The 19,512-nt window shown below is 40.6% G+C and overlaps 1 protein-coding gene across 5 annotated transcripts in view; it reads right to left on the reverse strand.

Annotated features, from left to right (window-relative positions):
• Window positions 1–19,512, reverse strand: part of Snap91 (synaptosome associated protein 91) — a 116,212-nt gene that overhangs the window by 22,053 nt on the left and 74,647 nt on the right. For 3 of the 5 annotated variants that reach the window (XM_085827814.1, XM_085827815.1, XM_085827812.1), the window contains exons 12-21: window positions 17,599–17,708; window positions 15,586–15,698; window positions 9,829–9,843; window positions 9,536–9,697; window positions 4,312–4,419; window positions 3,421–3,699; window positions 3,118–3,195; window positions 2,913–2,984; window positions 2,444–2,527; window positions 1,007–1,090 (exon numbers count right to left, since the gene is read on the reverse strand). In XM_085827814.1, the coding sequence (XP_085683940.1) occupies window positions 1,007–1,090; window positions 2,444–2,527; window positions 2,913–2,984; window positions 3,118–3,195; window positions 3,421–3,699; window positions 4,312–4,419; window positions 9,536–9,697; window positions 9,829–9,843; window positions 15,586–15,698; window positions 17,599–17,708 (1,105 nt within the window). The remainder of the gene's footprint in view (window positions 1–1,006; window positions 1,091–2,443; window positions 2,528–2,912; window positions 2,985–3,117; window positions 3,196–3,420; window positions 3,700–4,311; window positions 4,420–9,535; window positions 9,698–9,828; window positions 9,844–15,585; window positions 15,699–17,598; window positions 17,709–19,512) is intronic. The other 2 variants (XM_085827817.1, XM_085827816.1) reach the window with 1 other exon arrangement.

Here is a 19,512-nt window from a genome sequence, read left to right on the forward strand (position 1 = left end):
TGGCCTGCTCCACTCGGTGAAGGGATCCTGTTTTACACTGCTTTTAGGCTGTAAACTATGGCCACACTTGCTCAAAACCAGTTACCCTTTAAGGACCACATGGCTGTTGGGTTATTTAAACTGAGGGATGCTAGATTGGAGGCTTCCAGGTGCTCAGGAGACTCACTCTAATGAACTCCTTGTCACCCCCTCTAGTGACTGGGGGTACACAGAAATCTTCACTGAGTGTCAAGAGGCCTCTGTTAGACTACTGCTGTGCTTCTCTCAAGCAAAATCCAAGTGAGGCTAGCATGCTGTGAGTTCCTGAGCTAAGCTGGGTCTAAGCCTTCTGCTGTGGTCTTCCGATTGGCCACTTTCTAAGTCTGATGTTGGCTTGACTCCAAGGAAGACTCAAGCTTGGTTTTAACTGTGCTCGAGTCCTTGAACTGTTCTTTTAAGCAGTCCTTACTGTCTTAGCAATAAGCAGTGATCCTTGCAAACTGTGCCCATCTAGTTCCTAGAAAGCTGAGATCACCCTGCGTGTTTTCAGACAGAAAAATAATCAGCTTGTCAAAAATTCCATGATGTATGTCACAACATTTCAATTCAACAGGAAAAAAATCTATAATGGTTTCTTCTCTGGTGACTCACATATTATAAAACCAACTGTCAAATATATTACAGCATAGTTAACTACAGACTCCTTCTAAAATATATGAGCAGTCATTATATGACAGAATTGCTAACACAAAACATGGTACCTTTTTGACAAATAAAAACAAACATTCTAATTGAAAGTAAGATTGGGAGTATCAATAGGGGTGGCTTATATACATATGGGTTTAAGACTAATTTAATAAAATCTAGGAAGTGATAAACCTTCTATTATTTAATGCTGTATCACCTTTAATTTCATGCCTTGAAAGGAAAATTTAAAAATATTTTGCAATTTATGTAGTATCTATTACTTATAAAACTATATCCAAACTTAACTTTTATAAAATGCCATTTTAATGGAATCAATTACCAGCTAGTAGATCTGCCGATGCTGATGAACTAGAAACAGCCTGTGGTGCTGGCTGGGTTTCAGAAGCACCACTTCCAAACGCATCTATCCATTATCCGTTACGCAGCAAGAAAGTAAGAGGGTCAAATAGTAAGTGACTAAGCAATCCAAGTGTGACACACACAGACACATGCACATAAGTGACGTTCTGTACGGAGAGCCTGCCTCCTGGGTATGTGAAATGGCTAGAAGGACTAAACCAGGCTCTAAGCAGTTTGTCTTATTTCACCATCTCAGATAGAGTCTTAATATTCAGCTCCTGTTTGCACTGGAAGCCTCCCCAAGGGCAGGGGCGTTGGAGGTGTGTGCCACAATGCTCTGCTCTAGAGCTTAGTCGCTCATGAGAGTTCTAGAATGTCTAATAACCAGTGCCTCACTAAATGATTGAGGTGTAGAGTTTTAAGATGAATAAATGCTTTTCAAACTAGAGTCTATCATTTATTAAAAACAGGATTGAGATTTTTAAATGAAGGTAAACCAGAATTTCTCACTTCTCATTTAAGCTTCTAAATATTTAATATGCCCAGTGGAGCAGCACTCCCTGTACCTACACATCTGCATTCAGTGTCTGTGTACCTTCAGCACGTCAGCCAGCATCTGTGACTTCTTTGTACCCTCGTATATGCAGCACAGTATGTACCAGGATGTGTCAGTGACAACAGACAATCCACGTGGGTATAATACGCAAAGATGATGTTTTAGCTCAAAGACACTCACTTTTATGGATACTCATGATTCAGTTTCTTTCCTGTGAGTTTACTGCTAACAAAGAACTTCAGCATACAGATATTCATGCAGATAACCAAGTGATATAATCAAGATATAATCAATGTACCTTTCTGTTTTCAAATACTACATAAAGGAAGAAAAAGAATACATTTAACCAGAAAAAGCATCTCCAAGTTCTCTGTAAAGGTTTAAAAACACTAAATTCAATGTAAATAAACTCCACAGCATTATGTATGTTGACATCTAACTGGCTTGTTTTCAATTCTCAATTACCTATTTTATGTTTTATATTGCTTTGAAGGACTTGAGAGTGTTAACATAGCCAATAGATCAGGATCTTTGAGGAAGCAGTAGAGAGGGACTCTAAACAGGTGATTAAAAGTTAGGATGAACAAAAGGCTGAAAACAAGAAGATGTCACATGGAGAACGCTCTGGTTTTGTTAGACCATGCACTGAAAGTTGTGAGGAGCCATGAGGATGACAGTGATGGCAGCACAGACATGGGAAAGGTCTGTACAACTTAAGTTCACATGTAAGAAACAAAAGCAATGTAAGAGTCAAAAGAAGCAAAAAGAATTAGAATGGAAGAGGAGAGTCCACTCAGAACAACAACAACAACAAAAAAAGACTCCAGATGACATAAGTGCTGAAAGAGGAGAGATACGCACCCCCAAAAAGGTCTATGACACCCGAGGACTCCGCCTTTGCAGGAGAGGCAGTGGATGCAGGAGACGGCGCTGCAAATGCGTCCACTGTAGTGAAGAACAGGGGAACACTGAGGTCATCCCCAGCACAATGAGACCCAGACCCCGACAATGGCCTCGAGATTTCAGTTACAGAAAGCGAGTGGAGAAATCTTAGCAGTTAAGAAAAGCAAATGAAAAACCGACTCTTCAATAGTAGAACAATTAGTGGGAAATGGAATGTTTTTTCTTTGCCAACCTCATATTTGAAATCTCAACCTTTACCAGCTGCTGACTGGCTAAAGAGAATGAGATTCTTCTTTTAGGTGAATTCTGAGTCTTAGAGCACATATGATAAACCTATAAGATATTAGAACATCTTTTGCTACCTGAGCTCCCCCACCCATGACCCTCTGGGGAGAGCTCTAAAGTCTCGATCTAAGGAAGCACTCACCGGATAAGAGGTCAGCAGTGAGAGAACTCTCAGGCACCGGAGAGGCCCCTCGTGGTGGGGAGGAGAAAGCATCTTCCAAAAGTGAAAGAAACCAAAACCAAGCAGAAGTAAGTAGCAGAAAGCTGAAATCAGAGTCACACATCTAACAAATGCGTTATCACAGCAACTATAAAGGGCTTGACCAAGGATCGTTGCTTTGTTTTACCTGTGCCAAACAGGTCTATGCTAGGAGCCGCATCTGGCTTAGGTGCTGCAGCAACTTCAGGAGCAGAATCAAACAAATCTAAGACCAAGAACACACAGGCCTTCACTCAGTCTGAAAATCAAGCCTGTGACAGCATCACTTGCCAGTTTTCTGACAGAGCATTCACAAGAACTCTGGGTTAAGTAGCAAATGGACTCTAGAGAACCATTTAACTACACTTTTCATGCATATGAGGCATGTGTGCATTACAGGACCAGGTTCAAGCCACCAGATGAGAGGGATTGAGTAACAGTGACAAATTACCACCAAAGATATCTAGAGCAGGAGGAGCAGCGGCGGCGGTGGTGGCGGAGGCGGCAGCAGCAGAGGTGGTGGCAGTGGTGGTAGCTGCAGCAGCGGCGGTGGTGGTGGCAGCAGTGGCTGCCACAGCCGTGGGAGCAGGAGAAGGAGCAGTTGCGGGAACTGGAGGGGCTGTGCTAGCTGTAGGGGTAACTACAGGAGCGCTGGTCTCAGGTGGCTTCATTGCAAAGAGGTCCAGCTCAGGTGCAGCCTCTGCGCTACCTTCAGATGGGGCAAAAGGGTCTTTTGGAAAGCAAAGTAGAGACACACACACAGCATCAGTCAGGAAGGAGCAGGAGACAGAATCGTAACTAAGGTAGGAAGACTCGTCACACACATTTACATACTAGCTAGGCCTCAAGGTTACATGGGTTTCACAACTATATCTTATTAGCAGTTGGGATGTTTTCCTAAAGGAAAAAAACACAGTTGGTAGTGCAAGTTCAATCTGAAATATTTGGTAGGGTGCTGTGAAATCGGCCTGTAGTTTTGGTCCAGGGGGGGTCATTATTTTTCATGCCCTTACCTAATCTACGCAATCTGGTAGCTCTGAAAGTTTATTAAAACATGTCAATATATTTGAACTCAATATCATAAAGAATGCGTTAGAGGGGGGAAAACATTAAGAGAGCATACTTGCACAGAGAAAAATTGTCAATCTTGAGGAATTGCCAATTTTGATAAGTATGCACTTCATTGTCTTAATGTTTTAAGTGTTGGCATTATTCATTCAGTTATGAGGAATGAGTTTACACTAACAAGAAAACAAAATTAGAAAAACATATGGCCACATCTAACTACGCAGGCTTCACATTGGGACAAGAAAACAACAGACTGGCTCATGTGTAAACCCACCATTTCCTGAGCATGCATCAAGAGCTGCAGCCACTGGGGCCGGGGTAGCTGGTGCGGTAGCCCCTTCGGATGCTGCAGGGGCCTCCCCAGGAGAAGCTGCAAAGGCATCTTGGGTGCAGTTTTAAAAATAACAGAAATTAAAGGAATAAAAAGAGAAGAAAATATAGTAAAAGAACTGAGTTAAATTGTGAAGAAAGCTCCCTTATACAACACGAATGTCTCATGCACTGTTGGTAATCACCAGGTAATTACATTTTGTGTGTCGTCTCCCTGTTAGCTAACACGTGAATGGTGGTATGTGGATACCACTGAAGGCCATTGTGATCCAACAAGATTCTCATTGTATAAGGGCTCTAAAAAGCATGTTTTAGGTTTCATTAGAAATTAATGGATGCAAAAATTAAAACACAAAATAACTTTACTATGTAATTTAAGACATTAAACTTTCATGTCCAGATAATACTTCTTTACTGCATTTTTCTCTTATACCTCTGACTGGTGGCTTCCAGAAAAATCCAATGTCTTCTCTGTATGCAAATAATATTAAATAGACAATGGCTATAGAAATAAATAATTTGAATTTAAAATTAGTCTAGTGCAGACAAAAAAAATCATAATGTTAACAGGAAAGGTTTGGTAAGTATTCAGAAAAAGTCTTCACTAACCTTGGAAAGAATCGTCAGATACAAAAGGAGGAATCAAAGAAATAAACAGCTAACCAAATTAGGGCATGATGCTTAATGTCTTTATCTCTACTTACATTTATTGTTTTCAAATATGATTATATTTTCTAGCTATTTGGAAAGTGGTCTATTTCCAACAGATTAAAAATATAATTTCATGTTTTAAGACTACAAGTGCATTGAGTACAGAAGGAACCGCCGTTAACATACCTGTAGGCCCAGCTCACAAACACATTTTGTGTTTCTTTTGCCAGTGCTAGCGGTGGGACCCAAAGCCTTGCACACTACGTTCTAGCCCTAAATGAACACTGATAGCTGAGGGATGCAAACCCCTCCCAGTGCATGTCCACAGCAAATCACTTCATTATGGAGCTTAGGATCAACCCCCGTGTTCCTGCCACTCCTCATTTCCAGTAGATTTTACTGGTGTGTCCTAAGAGCACGACCCTCACTCACTAAGAGGAGCTGGTCAAACATGATTGGGAAATGTCACACAGTAGAGCTGAGAGTCATTCAATGCCTTAAGCTGAGGAAGTCCTGTGGTCAAGGCCCTTGTTCTCAGTAGAATGCAGCAAGTAACAAACTTGTCTGGATAGAAGACAGTTAAGTAACATACATCTGGGGTCCTTATGCTGGGCAGAGTTAAAATAATAACAAGAACATTACAAGAGGCTCACTTGAGTTAAAAGTTTTTAAAAACACTGTCAGCGCATATTAATCAAATCTGATGGCTTCTCTCAGCTGTCCTGAGGGAATATATGCTATACTGATGGGGGCTGGGGACTATGTAAGCAAACTGAAGAAAGAAAACCACTCCAGGGAGGGTGCAGACCTAGATGACACCAGGGGGCTGCAGGCAGCATGAGGACCTCCAGGTGTGTGTGTGTGGGGGGGTGAGGACTGGGGGGGGGTGTCAGAGGGTAGGATGGGAGGAGTCCTCTCAATATTCTGCCATGGTTTGGGGATCTTTCTTTCCATGGCTGTATACCTAGAACTGAGGTCAATGCTCCTGGGGGAGGGAGGAGGAGACATATTTTTGAAAATTATTAAAATTTAACTTCTGTAACTATTTTAGATGGTGCGCCTTTTTATTACCTCCATTTTGTAAGAAGAGAGCCAGAGTTCAGAGATTTTCAAATGTTCTACCCACACAAAATGATGTGAATCAGCACAGAACTTGATCTAGCCATTCTATAACACATGCACACCTTAAAAATAAAGCATCTTGTTGCACATGAGAATATATGAAACTTACATTTTTCAGTTGAAAAATAACTTGGGTAGTTTGATCAAGGCCATACAGTCCATAAATGGCTCGGTTGAGACTTGGCCCATTACAGTCTGCAGGAGCCATGTGTGTTCGGCCACTAGACTGAACAGTGACAAACCACACCCCACTCCTCTATACAGCCCACTGCTCCTAGGATGAATGCCTTAGTAACCTCGGCAGATGCTTTCAGGCTAGACTCTTCTGGCTGGCTGCTACTTATGTACAAGTGAAACCTATACTAACAGCTACACTGCAGGAGAGGTTTCCTTCTACCCCACATGTCTCTTCAATGCTGCTCTTGTTAGTTATGGTTAAACATTAGGAATGCAACTACTGACTCCCATCAAAACTTTTCTTAAAGAGAAGAGCCACTGCTGCTGTCCACATTATAAACTTCTTAAACTCTCATCTAAACCTTTCCCTAAGACATAAATGTGGGAAAAGGATTTATTTTCCCCGGAGTCTGCCCTCTGCTTCCAACACATGTGTGGCAGGAATGAGACTCAGGCCGTAGGCTTGGCAGCAAGCACCTTTCTCACGAGCCACTCTACCAGCCCCTAACTAGGATATTTTAAAAGAGCCATGCTATCATTTATCAGTTATGTGTACCTTATATAGAAACTTAAAAGCACAACATTCTTAAATTCTGTTCTGTATGACCACAGAAAGCAGGTTCTACTTCTTAAAAATTGGCCTTATAATAAAATTAAAAATAAAAGTTAATATTTACCAGAAAAGACAATATAGCAACTTAGATGGGCTACTCACAGAGAATAATAAAACATTTTGCAGAGAGAAATCTGAATGTTTTTCCAAACTTGCATTTTAATGTACTAAAATATGTAGATTTTTAATGCTCGTGATATTTGTTTTAAACTTTAACATTTAAAGTTTTATATTCATGAAGTTTCATAGCTGTATTTTTCTGAAATTAAAACTTACTATGCTTATTTCTAGAGAGATCTATATTGCTATAAAAATTGCATAGAATAAGAATAATTTTTTTTATATCTTTGAGATGGAGTCTTGCTGTGTAGCTCAGGTGGGCCCAGAACTTAATGCATGGCTCTGGTTGGCCTCAAATTTGTTATTCTCTTCCATGAGCCTCTTGGGTATGATCTGTACATCTGATGTGAAAATGTATTTTAAAGTTATTCAAATAAATGTGGCTGGTACCTTTACTCAAGTTCAAATTCATATCCATCTTAGAGATCTAAAATATTTTAAAGTGGCCAAAAAAATGGCCATGGAGATTTAAGCTTAGTATTTATTTGAGATAGCTCTAAATGATTTGTTTTAAACAAAACAAAAAGAACATGAAACAAATTAGGGAAAAAATATGGAAGACTATAAAAGAGGCAGCGGGGTACACAGACACCCAACTGTGGTGGACAGAGCTTGTCCAGCGGTCTGAGGCCAGGAGGCAGTTCATAGAGGTAAGTCAAGTCTGTGATGAGACCTACAGAGGGGCTCTGCTTCACTCATGTCCCTGCCAGAGGGCAGAGGGACCTGATGAAAACACAGGGCAGCTGTGACTCTGCAGTGCCCCTTCATAAATCTGACATTTAAAACAGACAATAATGTCACCGTGATAGCATTGACAGAAGCACAGATTTTTCTACTTGGCGGATACTAATCACAAACAGCATAATGGTTCAAACAGCGTTTAAAGAAACATCTGGGGCTTTATTATTCTGGAAAAGTTAAGAGGAAAGCAGGGCAGACCTGCCTGATGCCTGAGACGTACCCAAGCCCCTTTCATGGGGACTGAACAAAATAAATCTCTAACCAGCAATAGTTACAGAAATGCTTCAGTATTAAACTGCTGTGTGACTCGTTCGTCTTTTCCATTGACCTTGCACGAGAAACCTTCAGACTCAATGCCAGTGGCAGAGCAGAGAGAGGAAGGCGAAGGAGTTAATTTTAAAAATTAAGATACAACTTTTTTTTTTTTAACCTTGAAAGAAAGCAAACCACTAACAAAGGGCAATCTGCTTTTGAGAAGTTTCTGCTAGGGAAACCCTGAAAGGCCTGTAATTCCCTCTGCTCTTTAAGGAGCAAGCTTCTTTGTGTCGGAGTGACAACACAGCAAGGTGACAGACAATTTCTTTGGTGAAACTGCAGCAGAAATGCTATGTCTAGCTAACGCTACTTGCCTTGGACAACTACAGAGCCCAGGGCACCGCACACGGTGGAATGGTATGTAACCGTATGTGTTCATCACCAGGGGAATGCACTGATTCCACCATTGCCTGCCAAACCTCTCCTGCCTTCACCACCTCTTGCTTCTTTTAATTTCTTTACAATATTTTCAAAATGTCCTGGGAAATATGCTATACAGTAATGAAGAAACTTGAAACTGTAATGAGTCTAACACCCCTACATGTGTGCATGTGGTCCAAACTCTTCTCTGAGTTTTCACAGTGGCTCCACCCAGATGCAGATATGCAGATGAACTGGCTTCTGATGCTCACCGTGTCTAAGTGCATTGTGGGGCACTTTGCTGGGTCAGAACTGGCACCTACACGGAAAGCATATTTCTGAAGAGTCCTTTCCAAAACTGATCTGCACCTGCTTTTAATCAGCATGATGCCAAGTGCTGTGCAGACTCCCCAAGTTCCAAAGGTAAGATGACCCTACATTTTACTTGAACACAACAATCAGAAGTAGGTATAGCAGTCAACTCTCTGTTAGCCATCTAAATTTTAATTCCTCTCATCTATATCTCTCTATATAAATATATCTGTAGTACATTTACCAATATCTCTATCTATCTATCTATCTATCTATCATCTATCTATCAATTATCTATAAATCATCTATCATCTATCTAGATATTCAGATACAGATCTAGAAACATTGGTCTAAGTGCTAAGGAATTATTTAAGCTAGGATTGTTCTCTCATGATCTCTAAATATTCCCTGGGTCAGTTTGAGTCTAGTCCCAAAGCCATACCTAAATGTGTCAGAAACCTGGGATCACTTGCAGAGGCCCTGCAGAGAGACCATGTGTGGGCCAGAGTCTGGCAGCAACTGAGATCCTGATGTCAAACTGGCCTCAACGGGCCACAGCTTCTGCTCTAGTAGTGCCAGAACTACACAGAAAGGAGCTGACGAGTTTAGCACTGTCAAGCATATATGAACCAACACTGGAAAAGGACTTAGATCAGGCCATGTTGTTAACATAGTATAAGGCAATTCTGAGGCCGTTGGTCTCAGGTGCGTCAGCCATCTTGAAAGGAATGAAGGAGTAGTGGTGTGACTGACTAACCTCCAAAGAGATCCACTTCCGTAGTGACAGCCGTCACAGCTGTGGTGGTTGAGGCAGAGGCTGAAGCAGGCTCAGTGGTTGTAGTAGGAGGGGAAGGCTCTGGTGCAAATGGGTCTGAAATCGGTGCTTCAGAGGGACCAGAGGAAAGTGCAGCCAAGGAATCTGTATTTCACCAGAGACAGAGCAAAAGAGAGAGGAGGAAAGGACAGGAGATAGACCAGACTCCTAAAGGCCACAGGAAGAGATGGCTGCGGACGGCTCTCACAGGAGTTCAAAAACAAAGGCTTACTCACCCTCTCCCAAAAGGTCTACCGGTGTCCAGGTGGCGGCAGCATATGAAGAGACAAAGAGTTCCAGCTGAAACATCTGACTGTGCCAGTGTGCAAGCAGGGAGAGGCGCAGGCTCACCTGAGCTCTCTGCACTTCCCAGACCATTTGTAATCAGAGCACAAATGTTTTACCAACTCTCACCATGGAGCTTTCAAGGAGGAGGAGACCCTAGGCAATCTCTAGACCAAGCTCTTCATGTTACAGATGGAAAAACCGGCCAGGGAGGTCAAGAGTCTTAAATAACTCTGAGAAATCCAATCTATATTCAAAAAAGGTAGAGCTTTTCACCTTCATTATCCCCAGAGTCTGCGACTGATGCCATTAATCTGTAATTAGCAGAATTTCGTAGACTGTTCTTTCTTTCCCATCTCCTACCCTCTGTCTTTGAGACTGGGCTCCATATGTAGCCCACTAAGGCTATGTTTTTACATAACTCACAGCCACCTGTCCAGGGGTGGCACTGACCACAGCGGCCCTCCCACACCAATCATTAATCAAGAAAGTACCCTCCAGATTTGCCCGCAAGCCAGTCAGATGGAGGCGATACCTTAATTGAGGTTGGTGTCAAGGTGACAGAACTAACCATCACAGCAGATCTTACTTAATAACAGGGTCTGTGGTCAGTCTTGGAACCAAGATTTGTAAAGTATTAAACCACAGACACAAATTAAAGTAGGAGGATTCAATTCATGTATAAGAGATACATAATTAAAGGCCTTTTTACATTATAAAATGGCTAGAAGAAATTCACTGTAACACAAGGACGTTATTCTCATAACAAATAACAAAGAAGCTAGCGGGGCTGGTGAGATGGCTTAGTGGGTAAGAGCACCCGACTGCTCTTCTGAAGGTCCAGAGTTCAAATCCCAGCAACCACATGGTGGCTCACAACCACCCGAAATGAGATCTGACGCCCTCTTCTGGTGTGTCTGAAGACAGATATGATCAATAAATAAATCTTAAAAAAAAAAAAAAGAGAAGCTAGCGTTCTTCAGTGACCCACAACTGGATTGTTTCAAGTGACTATGAAGATTAAGTGTGCTCATTTACTTAAAAGGCTTACTTATCCCTGGAACACATCAAATGCTCCATAAGGAAAGCTGGGACTACGAACTTCAAAGCGCCTATAAACTTCCAGTGTCAGGTGTGTGTACGTAGCACAGTCTACAGACTCCACACCCCCGATTTTCTTAACATGGTAGGGAGTAGATCATAAAGCCCACTAGCATTATAACTAACAGTACACGTGGAAAATATTAGTTATATTACCTCATTATATAATTTTCAAAGGCATGTTGGTTATTAATTTCAATTTTAATAAAACCCTAGCAATAATCTTATATTTCTCAAAAAGCAGATATTTTATCTTAAGTATAAGAAGAAATTGTGTGCTTTTCCAGGCCTTAGATTACAGACTCAAAACCACTCATTTACTTGTGCTTCTAAAACACAGATTTATTATGAATAAATGAAAATATTCTTCCTTTTATGAAGGCAAAGGTAGGATCCAAAACATTTTGGATCCTACCTTTATTTTTTTTTCTGTCAATGGGCTTGTTATCAGTCTTACTAAAAACTAATATTATATGTAAATTTAAGTTAGATTTATTAAAATATAAAATTTTCTGAAACTTTGTTGTTTTATACTAATGTAAAAATATTATCATTACAACGTGTCTCCTGAAAAATGTGTCAATAGCTGTAAACCCACGAAAAATTCATGGACTTCACCTTTGTACATTAAAGTTCTTTCACTAAAGTCAGATAAGAAACACTCCAACAAGATTCTAGAGTTAAATTCTACACTATTCAAAAGCAGATGCGGCTTGATGTTAGGAAACAAGACTGGTAAACTGACTTTACACTTTACTCCATCAAATGAGGCAAACGCATCTCCGAGGCAGCCTCATCCTCAGCTCCAGCAGACTCTACAGCTAGAGAAACCCAGGGAAGCGAGGGCTACCTTCCCATTTCATTTGAGAAGGTTCTCGAGTTCCATTTTTCTTAGAAACTGAGAGTTAATTATTAGCACCCCCACCCCATCTCACCCCACCCCCATTAGTTCTGGGTGTCTGAGAAGCTGTCTAACCAGCAGGCAGGTTACTCCAAGGCTTTCCCAGCTTGGGAGATGTGCTCCACCTAGTGGGGAAGGTTAGGAAAAAAACAACTGCCTGAAGGGCAATGGTAAAGGTCACCAAACAATCCAGCATTACAAAATGAGAACACAATATTGAGATCCTGTAGAAACCAGGACACTAGAAAGAGGCCATGGAGGATACTATGTAATGTAGGCAGTGGAAGGGCAAAGGAGGAATACAGAGGTGGAAAGCTTTAGGTAGGGGTGAGGCTGGCAGGAGATGAGAGGAGAGGTAGAGGGTTAACTTAAAAAATAAGGGCTATGAAAAAGTAACATGAAATTATTATCTTGCAACCAATTTTTTTTTAAATTTAGTTTAAAAAAAAAGGTGTTTTAAGAAAAATAGCCTGCTACTGCCCAGTGCTGGTGTGGGATGCCCCCTGACAAGTTGTTAGTGAAGGAGATCACAGAGCCCTCCAGGCAAGACAGACTTTGGCTATTCCTCTTGCTTTCCCACCAGTATTACATAATAAGATCCTGTTATTGAAGACACTATATACCTTGGTTGTCTGAGCTAGAGAAATCAAGCTGGAATTGAGATGTAAAAGCCCTCCCTGCTCGCTAGATTTCATAGTCCTGGAGGGCGCTATATCAGCTGCTGGAGGAGAAAAATCAACAACAGACTTACCCAGGCAATGTGCCAGGCAAGATGTACCCACTTGTGCAGTCGTGGTACTATAGTTATAAGGGTAACCAACTGCCTCTAGACTCAAGGCCTACTCTACAGAAGGTACCTAAGCCTGCTACTGTAAATTTCATCCAAAAACACATACCAGAGAACACGGGCCTTAGGGAGAAACTGAATGTTGTTGTTTAGTTGAATTGCTAGAATCAAATTATCTTATAAATATTTATACTTATACCCATAGGCAAATGCTACTCTGAGTCTTAATGAGAGAAGCCTCTCTTTCCAGTGAATGGTGGTCAATGCACAGATTCATGGGTATACAGGGTACTGGGAATAAGCAGAAAATGTGTGCTCAGCTCTTAACACGGTACTTATTCTGTCCCTTTAAGACTTTGGGAACACTGTGAGAAAGAGGATGAAAAGAACATAAAAGCTAGCCGATAGAGAGAAGGGTTTTGAAATGCCGTTATCAGGCAATAGTGAGCCACTGCATCCATGAGTTCTGCAGCAGCTGTGAATGCCTGCACCGGGTCTGTATAAGAATAAATCTCTCAACAGTGAGGCACAGGCTCAACCCCTCTACTCCTCAATGCTGAACTGTTTGCTACTGATAGATATTGGAGGTAGGAAGTCACTGCCTTCAGCAGTGTACCCTCATGTGACCTCACCGGACTCCAATATAGTTCCAATCTAAAACTCATACAGATGATGCCTATTAAACTCCATGAGTCACAAAGCAAAACTAAAGTCATGAATCTGGGAAAAGCACTGGTTAGCCGGTAAGAATGCTGTGCTAGTTAGTGCTTTCATTGCCTTGACACAAACTAGGGCTGTCCTGGAAAAGGGAACCTCACTTGAGAAAATGTCTCCATCAGATTGGGCCATAGGCAAGTCTATGGACATTTTCTTGACTAATGATTGATGTGGGAGGAAAAGTAGTCCTGGCTGACTTAAGAAAGCAGACAGATCAAGCCAGTAAGCAGTGTTCTTCCATGGTTTCCTGCCTTGAGTTACTGACTCTGTTCCAGAAAGCTGAAGTCAAACCTTTCCTCCCCAAGTCACTTTTGGCACAGCAATAAAAAGCAAACTAAGACGTATGAGAAGGAGGTAAGAATGAGTTTGGGGCTGGGATATATTATATATTATCAGAATATATTATATACATGTATGAAATTGTCAAAGAACAGAATTAACTAAAATATGAACACATAGTGACTTAAATGCATGACAGAATTAAAAATAATATTCATGTAATACCCAAGTCTTTTTATACAACCCAATGAATTTATAACTAAAACAAATTTTAATTATAAAAATTTTATTATTAAAGTGTTTATGAATTTCATGGCTGAGAAAATTTGACTTGAGGGTATGGACCTGAAAAGTTATCAAACAGGAACACATAATATGTTATGTGAACCAAAAGAATCATTAACAAAGCAAACTTGAGTATTTAAGAGATAAAGAAGAGAACAAATGAGTGCCCTCAGGAAGAAAGCCCTTATGCAGGCTCTCCAGCAAGTTTTCTTTCTCAGTTTAAGGAGCAAACTTACTTAAACGTTTAATAGCTGTAGCCCTAACAGTTGACTAGGGAGAATGCCTACATGGCTACAATGTTCACATTTCTAGCTGTCAGCTTTAGTTCTGCTGCTATATTTCTGTAATTTTTGTTACCAAGCATCTGAGAAATAAAATGAAGATATTACAAAGACTCAAGGATGGGTAGACTCAGGAACCCAGGGGCCCTTCCTGCCTCCACTTCTGATTTCTGCCACCTGATTCCCACAGGCTGCTACTGCTCAGACAGAATTGTCCCCTGGGATTCTCCACTGTGCAGTCAGGATGGTTAGGATTTCTGATCATGGGCTTTGCAGTAGCATAGCAAATGCACTGCAGCCCCCATATTCCTAAAGAGAAAGCTCCCAGCCAGGATGCATTTCTTCGGTTACACTAACATGTTTTTAATAAGCTCACCCAGAGACTAATTATCTAGGGCAATGTACCTTCATTTGACTGTGTTCCTTACTGTTAATTAAGGACACTGATTCCGAAATGTTCTATTAAATTACAGATCTTGTCTCATAGTAGTAGAAATATTTTCTGCCTGGGAGGAAAACTAACCTAAAGGGCATGAGTGTTCTTGCCTAACTGGATACCAACGACTTTCTAAGGAGCCTAGTCATCTTAGCGTAACAAATTTGCCTGTGCAAATTCCTGTCAATTCTGGTTCCTTAAACACCCCAAACCAGTGTTATCATCTTTTGAATTACTAAGTTTTTCACCATGTCACTTTCCCAGTTGTATAATACCTTAAACTCTGAAATTTTAAAGGATCGTCTGCTGCTGCAGCGCATGGCCCTCACAGATGAAGCTGTACACCTTGAGACTCATTAAGAAATCACTTTAATTTTACTTTGTCGTGTTTTTAATCAACCGTTTGTGAGAAGCTGTTTGGTCTGAGCTTGTGAAGCAACTGGAAGTGAAATGCCTCGCCATGTTTTCTTTCGGCCACCCAGTGTAGGAGAGCCCTTTTCTGATACAAATGGGAGTGTATAATCGATTTTGGTTTCATAAAGTCAGATACACTGTGAACAACATGATAGCCTAGGCACTATATTTGACTAAACCAAGTTGTTAATGAGTAACGTGGTAAATTCCTGAAAGGGACGAACCTAAGGTATCCGTTTCTAGAAAATAATTACTAAAAGTAAGGATTTAGAATCACAAAAAAATACTTCTTTTGTTTCAATGTTAGATCGTACATAGCTATCTGAACTTTTAAACTGAGTTATGTGGAATTTCTGTGTCCTTCACGATATGTACTTTGATCAGCTGACGCCACCCTGAGAAAATTTCCCACCAAGTTTCTAATAGTATTGTTGATGACCAGATAATAATTACAGGCCAAATGAAAACAGCCACAGAAAATGCCCCACAACCTACAAGCTCACTCACCTCCCCAGGCGGTGGCACCCCCAGAAGGCGGCACTACAGGTGCTGCTGCCCCCGCAGCCGCTCCAGAGAAGTCAGGCTGAAGATCAAGGAGATCGCTTGATGGCTTAGCAGAGCTGGAAGGAAAGCAGGCTTCACAATCAGACTCTGAAATGTTATAATGCAAAGGGTTTTACAACAAAGGCGTGTGCAGAAAATATCAAAGATTTGTGTGGTATGCACAAAGGCTTGGAATCTCTGTAAAGGAATAGATGGTTGGGCTTTGAGGGGCAGGTGGTCTCTGCTACTCCTCAACTCTGCCATTATAGCAGAGATACGACACTGACAATAAAGAAGACAGAAACAAATCTTTACACTCCGTCTCAATAAAACTTTATTTATAAAAATAGGTGATGATAAAATCCTACAGGATACCAAAAAACAAAAACAAAACAAAACAAAACAAAACAAAAAAACAAAACAAAACAAAAAAAACCCATAACCTTGAGGGTATTTGTTTTCTCATACAGAAAACAAAAACAAAAACAAAACTCTCCTAAGAATCCACAAACCAAATAATATTAAAACGAATAAAAGTTTATTTATTTTTTTTTCCCAAACTAGATAATAATATGTCAAATCTGCCTCTCGGCAGGCTTGCCTTCCAAAGAAGCCTAAGTTTTACTGTTTAAAGCATGGGCTCAGAATGCTGAGTGTCCTGGAATCTGACTCATAGTGTAACCATTCAGGCTTATCCCATCGTATTTTAGTAAGCTCTCCCATGATTCCCAGGTACACTTCGATCTGAGGAGAATCGACTACAAGCTCTCTAGCCTTCAGAGTGAGGCTCTCTGTCTGACTTTAGGCTTCATCTTTATCCTTTTATACATGGTGGATAGCTAAAGCAATATTTTATTGAAGAAAGGAGTCTGATGCTTCCAAAGCCCCGAAAGGTTTTGCTTCAGTAACAGACATAAACACAACTAGACTAAATACAGAAAAGGGAAATATATTTATCACTATGAGCTTAATTGGGGGCATATGTGGGTCCAGGGTTTGACCCTAGCACCACACAAATAAAAACATTATAAATAAGTAGAGCTTAAGCAAACTTTTCATAAGAGACAATTTATTTTGGTGTGTCAGCAGAAAGCACTTGGTTTTGCCAACATCTAAGAAGCAGAAACAGGCAAATGTAGCACACAGTAAACACGGGAGCAATGTGTATATTCATAACTGTTTAAAATTGAAACCTCTAAAAACAGGAAGCCTTTGGATAGACTGCATTCATAAAAGAGTCCCAGACACTCTAAAATGAGGCTAGAATCTCTTACGGTGAAAGAGAAATCTGACCCAAAAATATTACCTGTAGAAGCCTCTCTGGGCTGGAGGCTCGTTTTAGGGAGTTTTGAGATCTCAGTCTTTCCTGTTTTCCCTGTTATAGGGCAGACAGGTGTATCAGAGTTGGCTAGGAACATCCACTGGTCTCTTCCTATTCCCTTAGCAGAGTTCATTCCACGGCCAACCAATCAGCCTGTAACTGTGCGGTTTACTCAACTGACAGGGTTTTATCACAGCCCAGTCTGGCCCTAACTTGTTAAATAGTTCAGACTGGCTCTGAATTCATGATCTCCCTAACGTAGACTTCTACATGCTGGACTACAGGCTTCTGCCACCTCTTAATGGTTTCGAAGCACTCTGAAACACCTTTTAAGTTTCTCACGGGAAGAATAGATTTTATTACATACTTAGTATATCATCTAACCGTAGAAGGACCTGCAGAATTTGAGTCTTTCTTCCAGATATTTTCCTAAATTTACAAGTCACAACATAGGTCGTCCCAAGGACTTAAGAGGTACAAGCTTAGTTAAGAGCCCAAAAGAACTCTCTTTACACTGCAAAAGTAACCCCAAGTCACAGTATCAGGATTGGACTTCATCTGGTGAAATTGTTCGGCATCAGTACAGTACAATAAAAATACAACAAAAAGCAATTCAAAATACTAATGAGAAGTTGGCTACATACTCGTTAACTGACCTGACTGGGGCAGCCGCGGATGCTGTTGCAAATATGTCAACTGGCGGGGATGTGTCGATAGTTTTAGCTGGTGTAGAATTAGGAGATGTAACAGTTGTGGCTGGAGAAGACTGAAAGTGAAGATCACAGCACAGGCACATCAAAAACGCATCTAGATCTCACGGAACAGCGGGGCTTTGGCCTTACAAACCCATGGCCTTACAAACATTTATTCTGCAACTGCTCACAGGAGGCAAAGCTCAGGAAATTGAAATCAAGATCTATAATAATCACTATGGCCCAAATGCACCTCAAGCTTAGACAGTTAAATGTAACATGTAAATTTACATAAAGTTTTGCGAAAATATGTGGTCTAACTAATTTGAGTGACTCCTAGTTGTACATTTAAAAATCAAGCCAAACATATTTCCTAAACTTAAAATTATTAGGACACTGGGTGTCAAAAAGGACCAAGTGGTGACAACTGCTATAAAACCAGTATTTTATCTTCCCCTCTCAACCTAAATATACTCCATATCTTCTCAGACAACTTCAACATCTGGACATTTAACTTAAATGCTTTATAGCTGGCAGGAAATAAATAATTCACAAGTAATATTCAAGTCGCCGCAATCTGAGGATATGGCTGTATTTCATTATACTGTGAAATAAAGATTTTAAAGTGAAATGAAATCTTAACCTTTGGGCTGAGAAGATGGTTCAATTGGTAAAGTGCTTGCTATGCAAACACAGGGACCTGAGTTCTGTCCTCAAACACCTATATTCAAAGCCAGGTGCTGTATATGTGTGTGTAACCCCAGCACTGGGGCCTGGGGGCAGAGATAGGTGGAGCCCTGAATAACACTGAGAGACTTTGTCTTGGAAAGGTAAAGTGGACCTAGAATGAAAAAGTCACCTGATATCAAACCTAGCTTTCAAATACACACACACACACACACACACAAATCTTGCTTTCTATACTTTTTAAAGAGGTGTTAACAGTTTATGTAATAGGAAATTAAAATTCTGTGGTTACTATTACTATTCTAATTTTACTTATTGTATGTATTTAACTTTCCAGGAAATAAAATGCGTGAAGCTTGGGAGCAAGCAGAGGCTCTGCCACTAGATTCAAATACAAAAGATGTAAAAAGTCATAAAGATAATTTTAAAACAAAGGATTGATAAGAAAGTTGTAGGAAAATCTGCCATTCTAAGAATGCCTAGGCTTCAGTCATGCTACAAAATACCTAATTCTATCAAAGTTGAATAGCTATGTAGCTGCCAAGTGTTGAGCACTATGAAGAGATAAACACAGGAGTGCCTACAGTTGATGGGGAAATCACAAATGAACTCTCCCTCTGCGACACAAAGGTTAAGGCTTCCCAGTGGTGCACAACAGGGAATCGGAAAACACTAGCTATACAGCAAAGGACATAATTCCTTATGCTGGACACCGACTGCTCTAAAAAAGAAAGAAAGAAAGACTTCAATCTTTAAGTAGGATTTATAAATAGACTTAGAAGTGTATTTACATAAATGAAGTAGCAGGGAGAACATAAGGACACCAAATATACTACCAATGTTAACTCAGACATGAAGGTGGACAAAGGCCTATAAAAAATGCCTTGTACCAAAAACCTCTAATGTAACAGGAGACGTCCAAAAAACCACAGCAGCAACAAGTAGAGACTGTCCTAAAGGAAGCCCTGATTTGGCCACACTAGAGTCATGAGCTGGAAATTTTCACAGAGGCAACATGGCTTTAATGGTTTGTCTTTGCATCAAAAAGTGAAAAGACTGCTTAAAATTTTGTTTTCAGGCCCTGTGAGAATTTAAACAGTCAGCCAGGTACAGGCAGAACACACGGTATTTGGGGATCACTGGCACAGTCACAATGACATCCCTGAGAGTCTGTAATGGCATCAATTACTT

The sequence above is a fragment of the Mus caroli genome, unplaced genomic scaffold (genome assembly GCF_978045245.1).
Source record: "Mus caroli unplaced genomic scaffold, Mus_caroli_1 scaffold_11, whole genome shotgun sequence".
Lineage (NCBI taxonomy): Eukaryota > Metazoa > Chordata > Mammalia > Rodentia > Muridae > Mus > Mus caroli.